This window comes from Chiloscyllium plagiosum, unplaced genomic scaffold, assembly GCF_037043375.1.
Source record: "Chiloscyllium plagiosum isolate Xiang-an unplaced genomic scaffold, Cpla_swu_hap1 HiC_scaffold_3, whole genome shotgun sequence".
Lineage (NCBI taxonomy): Eukaryota > Metazoa > Chordata > Chondrichthyes > Orectolobiformes > Hemiscylliidae > Chiloscyllium > Chiloscyllium plagiosum.
The window spans coordinates 124,411,413-124,430,527 of NW_028270141.1; the positions used below are offsets into that span (position 1 = coordinate 124,411,413).

The 19,115-nt window shown below is 45.2% G+C and overlaps 1 protein-coding gene across 1 annotated transcript; it reads right to left on the reverse strand.

Annotated features, from left to right (window-relative positions):
- Positions 1-1,590: 1,590 nt before the first annotated feature.
- On the reverse strand, positions 1,591-18,847 carry LOC148151306 (heme-binding protein 2-like). Its single transcript, XM_087983219.1, has 4 exons — positions 18,716-18,847; positions 12,298-12,427; positions 6,038-6,212; positions 1,591-1,756 (listed from the first exon to the last, which is right to left on the reverse strand). Exons 1-4 carry the CDS (start codon positions 18,845-18,847, stop codon positions 1,591-1,593), a joined length of 603 nt encoding a protein of 200 aa, XP_087839345.1.
- Positions 18,848-19,115: the final 268 nt, after the last annotated feature.

The following is a 19,115-nucleotide window of genomic DNA, read 5'->3' on the forward strand; positions in this document are numbered from 1 at the left end:
GGAGCACACTTGCAAAAACGAGGTCTTTCTGAGAGTGAAAGGTTGGAGTTCATCATAGCAAATGGGCAGGAGCATTATCAGTTGATGGTTCATTGTCATAGTCTAAGGGATTTTCCATAAGTAATGTAGAGACAGGTAGAAGATTTTGCATAAAACATCCAGGTTGTGTGTATTAGATCAGTATAAAATCCTGTGTTCAGATTAATGGCAACTGCCTGTACAGAAAGTGAAAGAAAAAGGCTCTTTTAAGAAGTTCTTAGAACAGAGTATTAAGCTGAAGCTGTAGATTTTGGGGGGTGGGGGGGTACATGGTGGGGGGAGAGAGAGAGAGACAGAGAGAGACAGAGACAGAAACAGAGAGAGAGAGACAGAGAGAGACAGAGACAGAGACAGAGAGAGAGAGAGACAGAGAGAGAGGCAATCTGCGAGTAACTGTGGTGACAGGGGTTGAGGTAGGCTGGGAAATTAAAGTTGAAGTGTTCAAGCTGCAAGAGGATTTTGTGTGTACATTTGAGTTAAGTTGACGAAAGCGAAAACATCCAAGTATTTTATGAGTCAACAGATCAGGTTCAAGGAATGTCAGATGTTTGGGTGTTGATGGAAAGACAGACCTACATGTCCTGAACCTATGTTATGAAGTTGAAGGTGTACCTTTAAGAGAGAGTGAATGCAGGCCTCTGTCATGTAACTGACTGCAGGCAGAAAGCGGACTGGACAATTTGAAGATGTAACATTTGGGCTGTAACATAAGATACCTTGTTTTTTTCACAGCTGATTGAATTCAACCAATCAGTTTAAACTATGCCCCAAGATAGTAAAAACCAATCGAATTTGAATTTGACAACATCAAACCAATGAGATGATCCGATATCTTGGAGTATAAAAAGCAGGTATTTTGGACAGTTAGCCAGAGACAGAGAGCATCTACTGTCATGCAGAGTGCCTGCAACACTGCTCCCTGAAAGGTACCTTTCTCATATGAAACATCTTTACAGCAGAATGCTGAAAATGACCCAGGGAAATCTGCAGAGGAGAACTAACACTGCTGCCTGGTTTTGAAAATTAATTTGCTGTAAATTTAATAGGGGCTATATTGTTATAGAGTGGGAGGTAGATAAATAAAGGAGGTTTACAGTTCTAGATAAAGAATAAGTTTGTTTTTCTTTAAATAGTGAGATTTGGGGTAGTTCTCTTACTTTGACAGATGGTGAGGTAATAAGCATTTCTGTGTGTTTGGTTTAATTAGTTGAAGGGTTTACCTTGTGTTATAACACCTGTGTACTGTGGTATGTCTCAATGAGTGAAATGTTTAGTACTAACCATAACCTTTATTGTACAATCTTTCTTTTTGGTTTGCATTTAATATTGTCTTTCTTACCAGGAAGATTATTCCATGACACAAACTTTCTTACTCTGGAATTTGAGTCCAAATCCCAACAGCTAGGTAAATCCTTTCTTAGATTAGGAGACCATGCTAATCCAGGTTAAAGCCAAGATGTACCTTGCATATGAATAAAACAGTTTAAGACAGAGTTAAGTGCGATTGACTGTTATATGTCTGTAAAGGGAACAGAACTTTACAAAATAAAATCATTTGGAAGCTTTAAGAAAAGCTCTATCCATCAGCCCCCATTTGCGATAGAAATTAAGAGTAAAACGTTCTGGTTCAAAGGGTTGGTTGTCTTCTTCCAAATCCTTCAGGAATTCAAGCACACGCTCTTCATATTGTTTCTCTTCCAGTTTCCTATCAACTACCCTGTAATATGAATATAGACATTTCATTCTCATTCCTCGTGACAGCGTCTGCCTGGATCTGAGTAGATTAACAGATCAATATGAACAGGTGACAGCCATTCAGGTCATTGAGAACCCTCCACCATTCAGTGCAATCCCAGCTACAGGAATGTCATCAATAACCTCACAGAATGGGCAGACACGTGGCAGATGGAATTTAGGACGGGGGAGTGAGGTGAGAAACTCTGGGAAAAGGGATGTTGGGAATCATTATCGATGATGAAAATATACCAGGAACAGGGAGATCTGAGGGATATTGATCATTGAAGGAGGCAGCACATATTAAGGAAGCATGGGGGATTTTGAGCTTCATTACTGGGGGTAGTGAGTACAAATGGGGGGAGATCATGCTGAAGCTTTGTAAACTGCTGGTTAGGTCACAGCTTAAGCATTGTGTGAAGTGATAATCACTCACACTTTAGGAATGATATTTGCACCTTGTGAGGATGCAGAGGGATTTTACCAATAGGTTTAGAGTGGAGAAGCTGGGAAATTTGTCCTTGGACAGTTGGTTGGAGCTGTACGAGACAGTGACATGAGTTAGGTAAGGGAGACAAAGAAAAGCTGTTCTCACTGACTCGTGGGACAAGAATGAGAGGGAACCGTTTCTGAAGGTGATGTCAGGAGGATGTTTTAAAATCTTTATTCATGGGCCTTATGTATCACTGGCTATATGAGTATTTATTGCCTATCCCGACCTGCCCTTGAGAAGGTGGCATTTAGCTGCCTCCCAGACTACTTCTGTCTATTTGGTGTAGGTACATACACAATCCCGCTGGGGTGGTGGGGGTGTTCCAGGAATTTGACCCAGAGAAACAGAAAGGACGGTAATAGATTTCCAATTCAGGAATTTGCAGGTGGTGGTGATCTCACATATCTGCTGCCCTTCTCCTTCCAGGTGAGACAGGGAGCGGGGGGGGAGAGGGGTTCATGGCTTTGGAAAGTGCTACCTTCGTAGCAAAAGCAGAAGGTGCTGGAGAAACTCAGCAGGTCTGACAACATCTGCGGAGAAATAACCTGTGATGAAGGATCACTGGACATGAAATGTTAACTTTGTTTCTCTCTCCACAGATGCTGCAAGAACTGCTGAGTTTCTCCAGAACTTTCCATTTCTGTTTTGTATTCCCTACATTGCAGTTCTTTGTATTACTTTGCTGTCAGGTGTCGATGGTGGAGAGAGTAGATGCTTGTGAATCTGATGCCAACCAAGTGAACTGCTTTGATGTGGATGGTGTCAAGCTGCTTGAATGTTATTGGAGCTGCCCAATGGCAGTCAGGTGGGGAATATTCCATCACACTTTTGCCTTGTAGATGCTGGACATGTTTTGGAGAGTTAATAGGTGAGTTATTTGTTGCAGGATACCTCTGACCTGTTCTTGTAGCCACAGTAGTTATATGATTAGTCCAGTTGATGTTTTGGTCATTGGGAACTCCCAGGATGTAGATAGTGGGGGATTCAGGGATAGTAACACCATTGAATGTCAAGTGACAATGGTCACCTTCTCCCCTGTTGGAGACAGTCATTGCCTATCATTTGTATTGAATGTTACTTATCATTTGTCAGCCCAAACCTGGATACTGCCCAGGTCTTGCTGCTTTGCACAAGGGCTGCTTTAATATCTGATGAGTGACAAATGGTGTAATCATTAGTGAATATCCCACTTCTGACCTTATAATGGAGGGAGGATTATTAATGAAACAGCTGAAGATGTTTGGGCCAAGGACATTATCCTGAGGAAATCCTGCAGCATTATCCTGAACCTGAGATCACTGACCATGTGCAACCCATCCAGTTAGTACTGGTTCCACTTCCCCAGAACCAGTCCCAATGTCCCAGGAATCTGCAACCCTCCCCTTGCACCACCTTTCCAGCATGTGTTCAATTATAATTTCCTGGACTTTCTACTCTGACTCGCACGTGGCAATAGTAGTAATCCTGACATCACAACCTTTAAGGTCATACTTTCAACTTACTTCCTAACGCCCTTTATTCTGCATTTAGGACCTCATGCCATATTTTATCCTCTGTCATTGGGACCAATGTGTACCATGACCACTGGCTGTTCATCCTCCTCCTCCAGGATATCCTGTAGTCACTCTGAGACATCCTTGACCCAAACACCAAGAAGACAGCATCCAATCCTGGAATCTCATTTGTTGCCAGAGAAACATCCATCTATTCCCCATCCAGTTGAATCCCCGATAGCTATTGCATTCTCACACTTTCCCCTCCTCTCCTTTGCTACAGGGTGAACCGTGGGAAACAGATGTGGCTGTTACTGGTCCTCTCTGAGGGACCATTCCCCCCGACAGTATCCAAAGTGTCTGTTTTGCAGGAAATAGCCACAGGGGGTTCCTGCACTGCCTGCCTAGCCCCTTACTCTGCCTGGTGGTCACCCATTCCCATTCTGCCTATGAAATCTGAGCCTGCAGTGTGACCATCTCCCTGTATGTGCTATTCGCAGTACTCTCAGCTTCATGGATGATCCACAGTGTCTCCAGCCATTCCTCCAGTTCTGAAAGCTGAGCTTCAAGAAGCTGCAGTTGGAGGCCATTCCTGCACCCCTGCTAGCCCTGGGCACTGGAAATGTGGTCAGCTTCCCACGTACAGCAGGAAGAGCACACCATGGCTTTGAGCTCTCCTGTCATGACTTACTGTTTTGATCAAGATCTACCCTGGCTCAATGGCGAGTGCAGGAGGGTATGCCAGGAGCAGCACCAGGCACATCTGTAAGTGAGGTGTCAAACTGTGAAGCTACAAATCAGGACTACATGCGTGCCAAATACCACAAGCAGCAAGAGATAGACAGAGCTAAGGTATCCCACAACCAACGGATCAGATGGAAGCTTTGTAGTCCTGCCATATCCAGTTGTGAATGGTGGTGGACAATTAAACAGCTCACTGGAGTGGGAGGCTCCACAAATATTCCCTCTCCTCAGGGATGGGAGAGACCAGCAGATGAATGCAAAGGACAAGGCATTTGCAGCAATCTTCACCAGCAGTGCCGAGTGGATGACCCATCTCTACCTTTTCCAGTGGTCCCCAGCATCACAGATGCTTACCTGAAGCCAATTTGATTTACTCTGCATCAATATCAAGAAATGGTTGGTGGCACTGGATACCACAAAGGCTGTGGGCCCTGACAACATTCCGGCAGTAGGACTGCAGACTCGTGCTCGTGAACTTGCCACATCCCGAGCCAAGCTGTATCAGTACAGCCACAGCACCACTGCCTTGACTCCCTTCCTTTCCTGAGCAGCTTATTTAACGTGCAGTCTTTCCCTGCCTTGAGCCAGATCTCCATCACTACAATATCATATTTGATGGTAATCTGCATCTGAAATGGTTCTGAAAAGATTTGCAAGGATGTTGTCAGGGTTGGAGGATTTAAGCTATAGGCAGAGATTGAATAGGCGAGGGCTGTTTTCCCTGGAACATCAGAGGCTGAGGGGTGACCTTATAGATGTTTATAAAATCATGAGGGCAAGGATCGGATAAATAGACAAAGTCTTTTCCCTGGGTGGGGAAGTCCAGAACTAGAGGACATAGGTTTAGGGTGAGAGGGGAAAGATATAAAAGAGACCTATGGAGCAACAGGGTGGTATGTGTATGGAATGAGCTATCAGAAGAAGTGGTGGAGGCTGGTACAATTGCAACATTTAAAAAGGCATCTGGATGGGTCTATGAATAGGAAGGGTTTGAGGGATATGGGCTGGGCGCTGGCAGATGCTACTAGATTGGGTTGGGATATCTGGTCGGCATGCACAAGTTGATCCGAAGGGTCTGTTTCTGTGCTGTACATCTCTATGACTCTCTCTGTAACTCCCAGCCTTAGTTATTATGTTCATACGTAACTCTGTTTTGGACTTCCTTCCTTTTGTCCCCTACTCTGACATCACCTATTCACTGAAGAGCTCTACCAGACTCAGTGTGAGATTTCTCTCTTCACAGATGCTGGCAGAGCTGCTGAGTTTGTATCACCCCTCAACACACTGGTTCCAGTGCAGTGATACCAAGTCTGCAGGGCCTCTGTGTGGAGAGACTGTAGAAGTTGGGGTTACTTACCTTAGTGCAGAAAGGGTTAATAAGTGATTGGAGAAAGCTATTCAAAACCATGAAGGGTAAAGGAGGAGAAACTTTGTGGCTGGTGGGACTTGAACCAAGGCCTAAGGTAGGGACATTACCATTACAACATAAAGAGCCCTCCATTAAGTTCGCCATTATATTAGCCGCTAAACTCACCTGACAAAGTACCAACTATCAGATGCATTTCCAAATTTAAGCGTTGGATCTGTAGGTGCTGGTGGACTCTTGACTTGAGGAACTAGAAGCAGATAAACAATGTAGTTCTGTAAAATTGTTCCATTTACCACGTGGCCAGAAATTCCCCAAGGTGCAGTGACAGGAATGATTGTTTCTGGAAATAAAATATATTTTATTCGATGATCATTTGTGGTGTCACTGACAGTGAGTCAGAGGTTACAGGTGAGGGGTCAGGGTGACATTGCTGACGTGGGGCAGACACTGATGTGACAGATTGAATAATAACTTCACAGAGTGACACAGCGCTGGGGGAGGGGACTCCTGTGCTGGATGTTTGGTCGATTTTTAATCAGATCATTACACTGACCTGCTCTTTTCACACCTACACGCAAATATTCCCTCATCGTGGAAACATTTATCTTTCGAATGTTGTGACTGAATTTGCTTCTATCACCATTCCAGGCAGTGCTTTCCAGATCACAATGCGACAGGAAAAGTCATTCTCGTCTGACCAGACTGTAGATAGGGCTACTGTCTCATGAGAGAGAACTGGTGGTGGTTTAACCCGAGGGTCACCCCACCTAATGTAAAAGGAGAGTTTGAGGATGTTTTCCTTCATGGTGACCTCAGCCTGTGCAGAACTTGAACCCATGTTGTTGGCATTAGGCTGCACCTCAAGCCAGCTGTACAACAAAGTCAGCTAACCAGCCCCTTGACAACTGCACATTGTTGCAACTGGATGTAGGTTTGCTCACTGAGCAAGAAGGTTTGTTTTCAGACGTTTCGTCACCATACCAGGTATTATCATCAGTGAGCCCCCAGATGAAGTATTAGTGGCATGGCCCACATTTTATTTGTGTTTCAGTTTCCTTGGGTTGGTGATATCATTTCCTGTGATGACAACATTTCCTTGTTACAATGACTGAAATTCACATACTCTCATCATTAACACCTCTCCCACAGTTTCTCCTCCTTTACCCTTCATGGTTTTGAATAGATCTCTCCAATCACTTATTAACCCTTTCTGCTCTAAGGTAAGTAACCCCAACTTCTACAGTCTCTCCACACAGAGGCCCTGCAGACTTGGTATCACTGCATTAAATCTCTCCAGCACTCCCTCCAGTCAAATATTGGGACATAGATATCTCACCTCGTCTGAATCTCCCAGCCAGTTGGAGGTTAGAGACAAAAAACCTGCAGCTGCTGGAATCCAAGGTAGACAAACAGGAGGCTGGGACAACACAGCAAGCCAGACAGCATCAGGAGGTGAAGTTGACACTTCAGGTGTAACCCTTCTTCAGGACTGTGGGTGGGTGTAAGTGGGAACGGCAGACAAACAGAGTGGGAGGAGCAGAGTGTAAAGTGGGGATAGGTGAAGACAGGTAGAGGGTACCACCTGGTTGGTCAATGGGAGGAATGAATCTGGTTGGTGGCAGGGAGCAGTGGAAGGGATGGGGACGGCTGGGAAGGGGGTCGGGGAAATGGGGCAGGAGATTATTTGAAATTGTAGAACTCAACATTGAGTCCTTCAGGCTGTAGGCTACCTGGCAGAAGATGAAATGTTCTTCCCCAAATTTGTAGTGTGGTTTGTTGTGGGAATGGAGGAGGCCAAGGATTGTCATGTCAGAAAGGAAGTGGGAAGGGGAATTAAAATGGGCGGTGGCTGGGAGGTCTGGTCAGCCCCTGCAAGCCCGGCTGCGATACTTGGTGAACCATTCCCTGAGTTTATGTTCTGTCTCCTCAATGTAGAGAAGATGACATTGTGAGCACCAGATACAGTAAACTAGGTTGGAGAAGAGGGAGGTGAACCTCTGTCTCACCTGAAAGGACTGTTTGGCGCCATGGATGGGAGGTGAGGGGGGTGGTATCCGGCAGGTTTTGCATCTTATCCGGTTGCAGGGGCAGGTACCTGGGGATTTGGGGGTTGGGTGGGGGTGGGGGGGGGGGGGGGGTGTTGGGGAGAATGGCATAAACCAAGGACTGTCTAAGGGAGTGGTCATTGCGGAAGGCAGAGAGGGGTGAGGAGGGGAACATGTTCTTGGTGATGGGGTCTAGTTGGAGTTGGCGGACGTATTTAAAGATGATACTTTTGATGCGGAGACTGGTGGGGTGGTAGGTGAAGACAAGGGGGACCCTGTCTTTCCCACGTTGTTGGGGAGAGGTTAGGGCAGTGGAGCAGGGAATGGAGGTGGTGCAGTGGAGGGCTATCTGGATGACAGAAGCGGGAAAAGCACGTTTTTTCGAAATAGGTGGACATCTGGGATGCTCGCACATGGCATGTCTCTTTGTCTGAGCAGATGTGGCGAAGACAGAGGAATTGGGAGAATGGGTTGGAGTTCTTGCAGGAGGGAGGAGGTGTAGTTGTGGGAGTCTGATGGTTTAGAGTAAATGTCTGTCTGGAGACTGTCACCAGAGATTGAAATGGAGAGGTCACGAAAGGGGAGGGGTGTGTCCAAGATGGACCAAGTGAATTTGAGGGTGGGGTGGAAGCTGTGGGTGAAGTCGATGAACTGCTCCAGTTCAGCCTGGGAGCAGGACACTGCAATGATTCAGTCATCGATGTAACGGCGGAAGAGTTGGTGCACAGTGCCTATGCATGTACTGAAGAGGGACTGTTCGATTATAGCTAACAAAGAGGTAGGTGTATCTGGGGTCCATCCAGGTGCCCAAGGCCTTGAAGGAAATGAGAGGAGTTAAAGGGAAAGTTATTATAGGTGAGGATCAGTTTGGCAAGGTGGAGGGGGACTGGATAGGTCTGTTGGAGAGGAAGAAGCAGAGGGTCTGGAGGCTGTCCTTGTCGGGTATGGATGTGTTTTAGGACTGCACATCTATAGTGAGGATAAAGCACTGTGGGCCAGGGAACTGGAAGTTGCTGAAGAGATGGAGAGTGTGGTTAGTGTCGCGGATGTAGGTAGGAAGTGACTAGACCAAGGGGGAAGAGGATGGAGTCGAGGTGGGACAAGATGAGTTTGGTGGGTAAGGAGCATGCTGAGACGATGGGTTGGCTGGGGTAGTTGGGTCGGTGGATCTTGGGGTACAGATGGAACCAGGCAGTATGGGGCTGGGACAGAGGTGAGAGGCAGTGGAGGGGAGATCACCACCAGAGGCAATGAGGGCTCAGACAGTGCAAGTGTTTTTGGCCTGTTGGGTTGCAGTGGGGTTATCTGCAAGGGGGAGGTAGGATGTGGTGTCGGAGAGTTGGCATCTGGCCTCTGTGACAGAGGTTCAATCTCCAGACCTTTGTCAGCGGGTTTTGTGAACCAGGGTTGGTGCGGAGATAGTGGAGTGCTGCAGGTTCGGAGGGGGTGATGTTTGAGTGGGTGAGGGGTTGGAGAAAATGAGGCCGCTGATGTCATGTTGACAATCAGAATTCCCCTTCCCATTCTCTTTCCAACCTGACCGTCCTTGGCCTCCTCCATTGCCACAACAAACCAAACAACAAATTGGAGGAACAACACCTCATCTTCTGTCACGACAGCCTACAGCCCGGAGGACTCAACATTGAGTTCTCCAATTTCAAATAACCTCACTTCCCATCCCCTGACTCCCTTCCCAGTCCCTTCCCTTCCTTTCCACTCCTCCCAGACACCAACTGGATTCATTCCTCCCATTGCCTAATCAGATTGTACTCTCTACCTGACTTCACCTAACCCCACTTCACCACCCTGCATCCACCACCCCCTTTGTCTGCAGCTTTATCTGCAGAAGGGTTACACCCAAAATGTCGATTTCTCCACCTCCTGATGCTGCCTGGCTTGCTGTGTTCTTCCAGCCTTTGTTTTCAGCCAGTCAGAGGTATCAATTTATTGAAGGCCCAGTCTGCTGGCAGGGATCGGGAAGTGAGTGATATTTTGAGGAGGGATCAAGGGGATAGGAACATGAGGGAAGGTGATTGGGTTAGGGTCTGGTGGTGGTTTTCAGCAGCGTCCCTAAACACTGTCTGTGCCTGTGATTGCCACAGATTGTGGTAAATCAAGGCCCAACCTGACCAGCAGATGCCCCACGAATAACTTTCAGAAAGGCTGCCATATTTCTCTCAAATCAGGTAAATGGCAGCTTAAGGCTCTTAAATGGCCATAAATTGATCACTGAAAGACTGTAATTGGTCATTGGTTCAGGAAGATTGAACATTGACCCTCTCACTAAGATTGTAATTGAGTTGGAAAGGGAATGGGAAGGGGAATTCTGATTGTCAACATGACATCAGCGGCTTCATTTTCTCCAACCCCTCACCCACTCAAACCATAAGACCATCAGATATAGGAACAGTTTTAGGCTATTCGGCCCGTCAAGTCAGCTCCACCATTCAATCATGGCTGACATATTTCTCAAACCCATTCTCCTGCTTTCTCCCCGTAACCCTTGATCCCTTAATCATAGGATAGATATTTCCTAATTATTTGTCACTTCTGCAGAGGGGAAAATCCCACCCAATATTTCCGGTCATTGACCTTGCATCAGAACTGGACAGGAGTTTTAAAAGTGTTAGACACTATAATCAGTGCACATGGGGTGAGCTGGTTTATTGGGTTTGTAAAAATTTGATTGTTTTGGTCCTACCTCTGTTTGTTTGAGTCTGTTGTGGTTCTGTTTGCCGAGCTGGGAATTTGTGTTGCAGACGTTTCGTCCCCTGTCTATGTGACATCCTCAGTGCTTGGGAGCCTCCTGTGAAGCGCTTCTGTGATGTTTCCTCCGGCATTTATAGTGCTTTGTATCTGCCGCTTCTGGTTGTCAGTTCCAGCTGTCCGCTGCAGTGGCCGGTATATTGGGTCCAGGTTAATATGTTTGATGATAGAATCTGTGGATGAGTGTCATGCCTCTAGGAATTCCTTGGTTGTTCTCTGTTTGGCTTGTCCTATAATAGTAGTGTTGTCCCAGTCGAACTCATGTTGCTTGTTCTCTGTGTGTGTGGCTACTAAGGATAGCTGGTCGTATTGTTTCGTGGCTAGTTGGTGTTCATGGATACGGATCGTTAGCTGTCTTCCTGTTTGTCCTACGTAGTGTTTTGTGCAGTCCTTGCATGGGATTTTATACACTACGTAGTGGACCCAATATACCGGCCACTGCAGCGGACAGCTGGAACTGACAACCGGAAGCGGCAGATACAAACCACTATAAATGCCGGAGGAAACGTCACAGAAGCGCTTCACAGGAGGCTCCCAAGCACTGAGGATGTCACCTAGACAGGGGACGAAATGTCTGCAACACAAATTCCCATCTCGGCGAACAGAACCACAACAACGAGCACCCGAGCTACAAATCTTCTCACAAATATTTGAGTCTCTGTGTCGCCCTGAATGTGATAGTGCCAGCATGAAGCCTAACTCCATATCTATACAGGATGGACCATGGATTGATGTCTGTGAGAGCCGTTGCAGCACGTGAGATCAAGATGAACAAGGTATTTGTAAGATGGTGGTTTCAGCTGACAATGTTTCCCCACATCTTCAAACATCCCGATTCTTTTTTTTCTTGGCCCGTGCTGGTGGGAATGAGTTGGTCAGTGATGCCTGAGGCAGAGAGGTGTACAACACAAAGGGAGCCAGGGATTAGGGAGACCTGCCCCCCCCCAACTCTCCCCAGCCCTGTACTGACTAATGGATCCACAGGACTGACCCACAGCCCAAACTACAGAGGTACTGACTTCCCAACAGAGAACTCCCTGAGCAGGTGCCTCACTGTGGTCAATCCCCTGGATGGTGTCCTAGGCTGTGCCTGATTTACTGTATCAGGACCCCTAACTGAGTGTCTCCATGGCCTGCACTGAGGACTACTCCACTAAGACATGGCCATTTGGTTGCCGATCATGCAGTGTGTGTTTGCCACGGAAGATGCTGGCACTGAGAAATGGTGCAGGTATAAGATTGCAGCAATAATAAGGCATTGAACAACCTAGAATCCCCTCTAATTGGCAACTTGCTGCTGCCATGCAACTCAGCGAGTTGCTTGCTCGAGTTGAGGTTGGCTTCATGGGACTTCTCACCTGATAGCCCAGATCCTAAGAAGAGTCTGCTCACTGTTTGAAATACACTTCCCACTTCCCAGATTGTAGGACCACAGAGCTGTATTTAATAAAGCAGTTTCCAAATTAACAATGTGATCAAGCACCCCTCTGGGATTCACATTGGCAAATTCATTAGGAAATGTGTCAGTCTGTGGAGAAAGTTTCAGACAAGACTAGTTAGAGACTAAAGGAGTATTTTATATTTTGTTGCAATTTAAAGGGATATGCAATGTACCTTCAGCATTGTTAAAAGCTGAATAATTGAAAAGAATTTTCAAGCCAGTATCCACTGCATGAACCAGATCCATATCATCAACCTTTGTTTTAATCCATTGGGTGGCTGGGTATTGCATCTCTGTATAATTCTAAGACAAGAAGAGAAATTGCATTATCACACGAGAAAATTAACCCGACACCAAAATAAACATCAAATGAGAAAATTGTCATAAAGTTTAAGGACTACTTTAGGTTTTTTTTGGACTGTGAACTAAAATGGGGAAGAGTACTCCTTGAGACTAAGGAAACCATGTCAGAAGATATTTGCAGTTTTAAGAATAAGTTACTGGAACACATTGAGTTTATAGAATCAGAGGTACAGCACAGAAACAGACCTTTCGGTCCAACTCATCCATGCCAATCAGATATCCTAAACCTGTCCCATTTGCCAGCACTTGGCCCATATCCCTCTAAACCCTTCCTATTCATGTAGCCATCCAGATGCCTTTCAAATGTTGTTATTGTACCTGCCTTCCCCAGTTCCTCTGGCAGCTCATTCCATACATGCACCTCCCTCTGTGTGAAAAGGTTGCCCCTTAGGCCATTTTAATTTTTTCCCCCTCTCACCTTAAACCTACGCCCTCAAGTTCTGGACTCCCCTATCGCCAGAGAAAAGACTTGTCTATTTATCCTATCCAAGCCCCTCATGATTTTATAAACTTTTAAGGTCACCCCTCAGCCTCTGATGCTCCAGGGAAAACAGCACCAGCCTGTTCAGCCTCTCCCTCTACCTCAAATCCTCCAACCCTGGCAACACCCTTGTAAATCTTTTCTGAACCCTTTCAAGTTTCACAACATCTTTCCGACAGAAGAGAGACCAGAATTGCACGCAATATTCCACAAGTGGCCTAACCAATGTCCTGTACAGCCGCAACATGACCTCCCAACTCCTGTACTCAATACTCTGACCAATAAAGGAAAGCATACCAAATGGCGCCTTCACTATCCTATCCACATGCGACTCTATTTCCAAGGAACTATGAACCTGCACTCCAAGGTCTCTTTGTTCAGCAACACTCCCGAGGACTTTACTATTAAGTGAATAAGACCTGCTAAGATTTGCCTTTTCAAAATGTAGCACCTCACATTTATCTAAACTAAACCAATCTGCCATTCATTAGCCCATTAGCTTGATTTGGTGCATTGCTTTATTTGAGCAGTGAGGTTGAATTCCAAAAAAAACTCAGCTCTGCCAATGTTTCTTCACAGCAATTTTGCCCAGTAACAATCTTTTGAAAAGCTTTTTAATCAGCATCAGTTATGGGCTCAGGAGGGCTCAGCATTGTAACAAAAACTTGAATGGTTCCTGAGCAAGTTGTAATAGCCATTAAGACCAAAGGCTTGTGAAATATCTTCCTTTGTAACATCATACCGATCATATCAAAGTTGAATCATACCATTTGAGTTTAAACATGTACAGCCAATTTCCAAACACTGATGCTTCAAGTCATATATGAAGTACCTCACTGTAGTTTATTTAGAAAACAGAGGAACACCAGTGCTTAGTGGTTAGCACTGCTGCCTCTCAGCACGAGGGACCTGAGTTTGATTGCAGCCTCTGGTGACTGTGTATGGAGTTTGCACATTCTCCCTGTGGCTGCGTGAGTTTCCTCCAGGTGCTCTCATTTCCTTCCACAGTCCAAAGGTGTGCAGGTTAGATGGATTGAATAGGTGGATCGGCCAGACTAAGTTGCCCATAGTATTCAGGGATATGTAGGTTAGGTGCATTAGTCAGGGAAAACGTAGCGTATTAGGATAGGGGAATGGGTCTGGGTGAGTTACTTGGAGGGTCGGTGTGGACTTGTTGGGCCAAGCAGCCTGCTTCCATACTCTAAGGATTTTACAGATTCACATGGAAAGAACATATAAGGCAATTAGAGAATGTGTTTTAGCTACTGGCAGCACAGTGGCTCTGTGGTTATCACAGTTGCCTCACAGTACCAGGGACCCATTTCAATTCCATCCTCTGGTGACTGTCTGTGTGGAGTTTGCCCATTCTGTGTCCGTGTGGGTTTCCTTTGGGTGCTCCAGTTTCCTGCCACAGTCCAAAGATGTGCACGGAAGATGGACTGGCCAAGTTAAGTCCATGGATGTGTAGGTTAAGTGGATTAGGTATGGGAAATGTAGAATTACAGGGACTGGGAACAGTGTTGGGTCTGGGTGGGATACTACTCAGAGGGTCGGTGTGGATTCAATGGGCTGAATGGCCTGCATTGACACTGTCAGGCTTCTGTGTAATTGCAGTTTGATGACTTGATAACATGCCTGGCCAAAAATGAGTTCACAAAAGCAAGGGTGATTTACCTAGGACATATCAAGGACAATATTACAAAGAACCGAATTAAAAGTCACACAACACCAGGTTATAGTCCAACAGGTTTAATTGGAAGCACTAGCATTCGGAGAGCCGCTCCTTCATCAGGTGGTTGTGGAGGACACAATTGTAAGACACAGCATTTATAGCAAAAGTTTACAGTGTGATGTAACTGAAATTATACATTGAAAAATACCTCCACTGTTTGTCAAGTCTCTCATCTGTTAGAAAAACTAGACGTAAAATAAAATCCAAACATTTCTCCTTGATATTCATTTGCATTGTCATTGCCGAATCCACCAATATTCTAGGTTTAACCATTGATCTGGACAAGCCAAATGAGTTCCAAGGGAGATTCAGAGACTCTGAATTCTGCAGTGAATAGCTGACCTCCTTTCTTCCCCATGCTTGTCTACCATCTGCAAGCCACAGTGCAGGAGTGTGAGTGAAGACTTTAACTTGCCTCTTCCAACAACATTCAAGAAGCTTGACACCATCTTGGAAAACACAATCCGTTTTATTCTTGTGCCTGTTCATTACTGGCAACATCCACTCTCTATTCTCTATCGATGCGTTATGGCAATAGGGTGCACAGTGTTACCGGTTAATGTTTCTCTAACCTCCAGAATTACTGAAGTGAATGTTCAGTGCAGTACCTCCAAGTACATGCTTCTTTAGAAAAAGAGAGCATAGCTGCATACAGCACTCTGGACGCAGTCTCACCAAAGCCCCTTGTACAAGGGCAATGAAACCTCCTCATTCTTGCTCTTCAACTCTCTTTCAATAAAGGCCTTTATTCAATATTCCATGTTTTAAAATGTATTATTTTAGAGAATGTGGCTATCATTGGCAAGCCCCTCCGTTGTTGCCTGTCCATCTCTTCGATCTGAGTGACTTGCCAGGCCATTTTAGACAACATTTAAGAGTGGTGCACATTACTGTGGATAAAGTCACAAGTCGACTAGCCCAGGTAAAAATAGCAGATTTCCTGTTCTATAGGCTATGAGTGAACCAGATGTGGTTTACAATAATTGATAATAGTTCCATGGTCACCACTGCAGAGAGTAGATTTTCAAACCCAATTCTAGTCACCAGTATGGGATTTGAATCTGTGACCCCAAAGCAGTTGCAACAAAACCAAATACTGCAAATGTTGGAAATCTAAAATAAAAATAAAAAAAACGCTAGACAAGTTCAGCAGGTCTGGCAGTATCTGTGGAAAGAGAGTTAGAGTTTCGAATCCGATAGGACTCAACTTCAGAAATAGTCACATCACACTTAAACATTTACTCTCTCCACAAATGCTGTCAGACCTAATGTGTTTCTCCATCAGTTTCAGTGTTTATTTCTCCAAAGCATGAGATTGTCCCTCTGGATTATTGGTCACTATGCCACCATCTTCCCCCGTCCTGATCGTTTGCCGTGCCTTTTTGCCAACCTGCTGAGTTTCATGTCCTGGACATCCAACTATCCCTGAACACCAACATTGAAAATTCTTTTCACAGATGAAAACAATTCTTTCCTTTTAATTCATACGTGGGATGGGGGCATTGCTGACTAGACCAGCATATACTGCCCATCCTAATTGCCCAGAGAGCAGTTAAATGTCAATCACATTGCTGTGGGTCTGGAGTCACATGTAGACCAGAAGCTGGCAGTTTCCTTCCCTGAAAGACATTTCTGAACCAGATGGGTTTTCCCAACAATTGACAATGGATTCCTGGACATCACAGAATCTTAATTTTGGATGATTATTGAATTCAAATTCTACCATCTGCCATGGCGAGATTCAAACCCAGGTCCCCAGAACATTACCTGTGTCTCGGGATTAAGAGTCCGGCGATAATACCTCAAGGCCATCAGCTCTCCATTTAATTCACCTTCTGATCTAATTCTTTGATTAAAGTGAATAACTTTACATTTTCCCACATTATACTCCATCTGCCCATGTGTTGCCCATTCACTTAACTTACCTGGCAGATTCCTATTATCCTGTCAGCGGCTAAAATCTCCACCTGGCTTCACAACAGCAAACGTAAATACTTGACACTCAGTCCTATCATATAGATTGTAAATAGCTAAGGCCCCAGCATTGATGGTTACAACACTCCACTAACTGACAGTCTACCAACTTATACACATCCTGTCTAACCTTACCCTTTGGTATCAATCTCTAAATCTTAACTGCCCAATTCACGACAGCAGCTTGTTTAAGAATCTACCCATGCCACTGAAATCTATACAGATTGATTAGATTCCCTATAGTGTGGAAACAGGCCATTTGGTCCCACCAGTCCACACAGACCCTCTGAAGAGTAACCCACCCAGACCCATTTCGTTCTGACTAATGCACCAAACACTATGGGGCAATTTAGCATGGCCAATCCACCTGACCTGCACATCTTTGGATTGTGGGAGGAAACCCACACAGACACGGGGAGAATGTGCAAACTCCACACAGACAGTCGCCCGAGGCTGGAATTGAACCTGTGTCCCTGGCACTGTGAGGCAGCAGTGCAAACCACTGAGCCACCGTGCTGTCCTTGCACTAACCTTCACACTTCAATTTCTCCAGCAATGATGATATCCTGAAAACCAGACACAGAGTAGGGAACACAACCTTCGGACTACTCAATTGTGACTACACAGAATATAATTTATCTCCCTTACTGTTCTCATCTCCAACACAAACAGGTTGCCCTCTCACCCAGCATTTGCATGGCTACTCTCTCCACAGAGTCATCGTTTATTTGTCCTTCACCCTGCTATCCTTGTTCTCTCTGACTGATGTCTCACTAACTTCCCTGTTTTTTACTCTCCCTCCAGTCTTGAACATCTCTGTTAGAACTGTTCTGTTCTAAACTACTGACGCTGTTAGAGAATCTGGGCAGTACAGAAGGTCACAAACCATTGGACCCAGTAATCCTACAGTCAACTTCTTTAAGAATCCTAGGATGCAGGTTACCAAGTGCTGGGAATTTATCAGGTGTTTAATCCTGGAGATTTTCTCATATTTACTCTCTTTTATACTGAGTAATTCCACAACCTCTTCAGATCTTTGATGTCCCACTATTCAGTTTTTAATAAAATATTTTTTGTGTGAAGACAGATTCAAGGTGTGTGTTTTATATCCCTCCCACTTCCCTCTTCCCTGTCATTTTCCTACCTTTGTTTCTCAGAGTTTAACAATTATTTTTGCTTCTGTCCCATCTGCTTGTGCAAGCTCGTGTAATATGTAAATTCCTGTCTGGTATGCTGCCACTGTCTATTATTCCCTCTCTTATTAATATTCAGTCATTGCCTGTTCTGGACATTTACTGCAATTGTCAGAAGAATCTCTTCTTTAATCTAGTATTACCCTGAATTAATTTGGTCAGACATTGGTCAATCAGTTTTCCTGTGGAGTTTGTGTTTCTCAATGGAATATGTCCACATAAAAAATAATGCAAAATTCTTCAAGTATTTGCTAATGTTAATCAACCTTCACACCTTCTCCTGTCCACTAACCAATGCAGAGTGACCCCAACATGGTCAGAGAGCAGTATCTCACAGCTGACTTATCTTCTGTTTGCAGCCTGCTGGATTGAAATGACTTTGCAGCTGTCCAGGATTGGGGAATGGGGAGATTCCACTCACAACCAGACTTGGCCTCTTCCACATTGAACACAGAGACCTTCAGCCTGTGATCAGCTGCCTTTCAGAAACAGGGTTAGATTGAGTGAAGACAGGAGCAGTAGGAGAGCTCCCGGCCTCTACAGTCCTCGTGTTGACCCCCACCAGCCCCCTCTCTGTGAGCACACTGACCCCTCCCTTCACCTGCTGCTGGAGATGGAAGCCCTGATATTCTTCTTACTGCACAAGCTGGCAGTGGGAGCCAGGCAGACGATGGCAGCTCATGTAGAAAGTGTTAATGGGGCCCGAGGAGTAATTTCAGTCCAGTTTCATGGTTCAGGGTTGGGATGTGGACTGTCGGTGCACTGCAGGTTAGGGACTAAAAACAACATGGAATAATTTCCACTGGTACAAACATGACAGAACAGAGGAAACTCTCAGATGTACTGACCTTGTCCTGGATGACTTGTTCTGGCTCGGGACAGTCAACATGAGTACAGAGGTCGATCACCTCCTGCTCTGGGTCCTGAGCAGCAATTTGATGCCCAAAGAGGACAGACACAGTGAAGAAGATTCTCAGCATCTTGATGTTCTCTAAGATCACTGGTGAACGCACTGACTGACTCTCAGCACCTTCAGGTGGATCTGCAGTTTGAACACTGAGTCGTAACTTTTATATACTGTTTGATGAGGGTGATTTTGAATACAGCTTAGCTATATTATGTATTGAGGAAATGCTCCAACTCATTGACTATGTAAAATACTTTTCGTTCTAACTTTGGGATGGATTCATAAATCATTAACCTTCTGTGTGTTGGTTCACGGGAACTCTGAAACCTGGGAAAACGAGT

Bases quoted from the DNA above. Each gene is read 5' to 3' on its own strand.
- LOC148151306 (XM_087983219.1), bottom strand. From the start codon at position 18,847: ATGCTGAGAATCTTCTTCACTGTGTCTGTCCTCTTTGGGCATCAAATT. The intron at 12,428-18,715 runs GTCAGTACATCT...TTCTTGTCTTAG, and splicing joins AACAAGTCATCCAGGACAAG to AATTATACAGAGATGCAATA. The intron at 1,757-6,037 runs GTGAGTTTAGCG...TTCATATTACAG, and splicing joins GATAGTTGGTACTTTGTCAG to GGTAGTTGATAGGAAACTGG.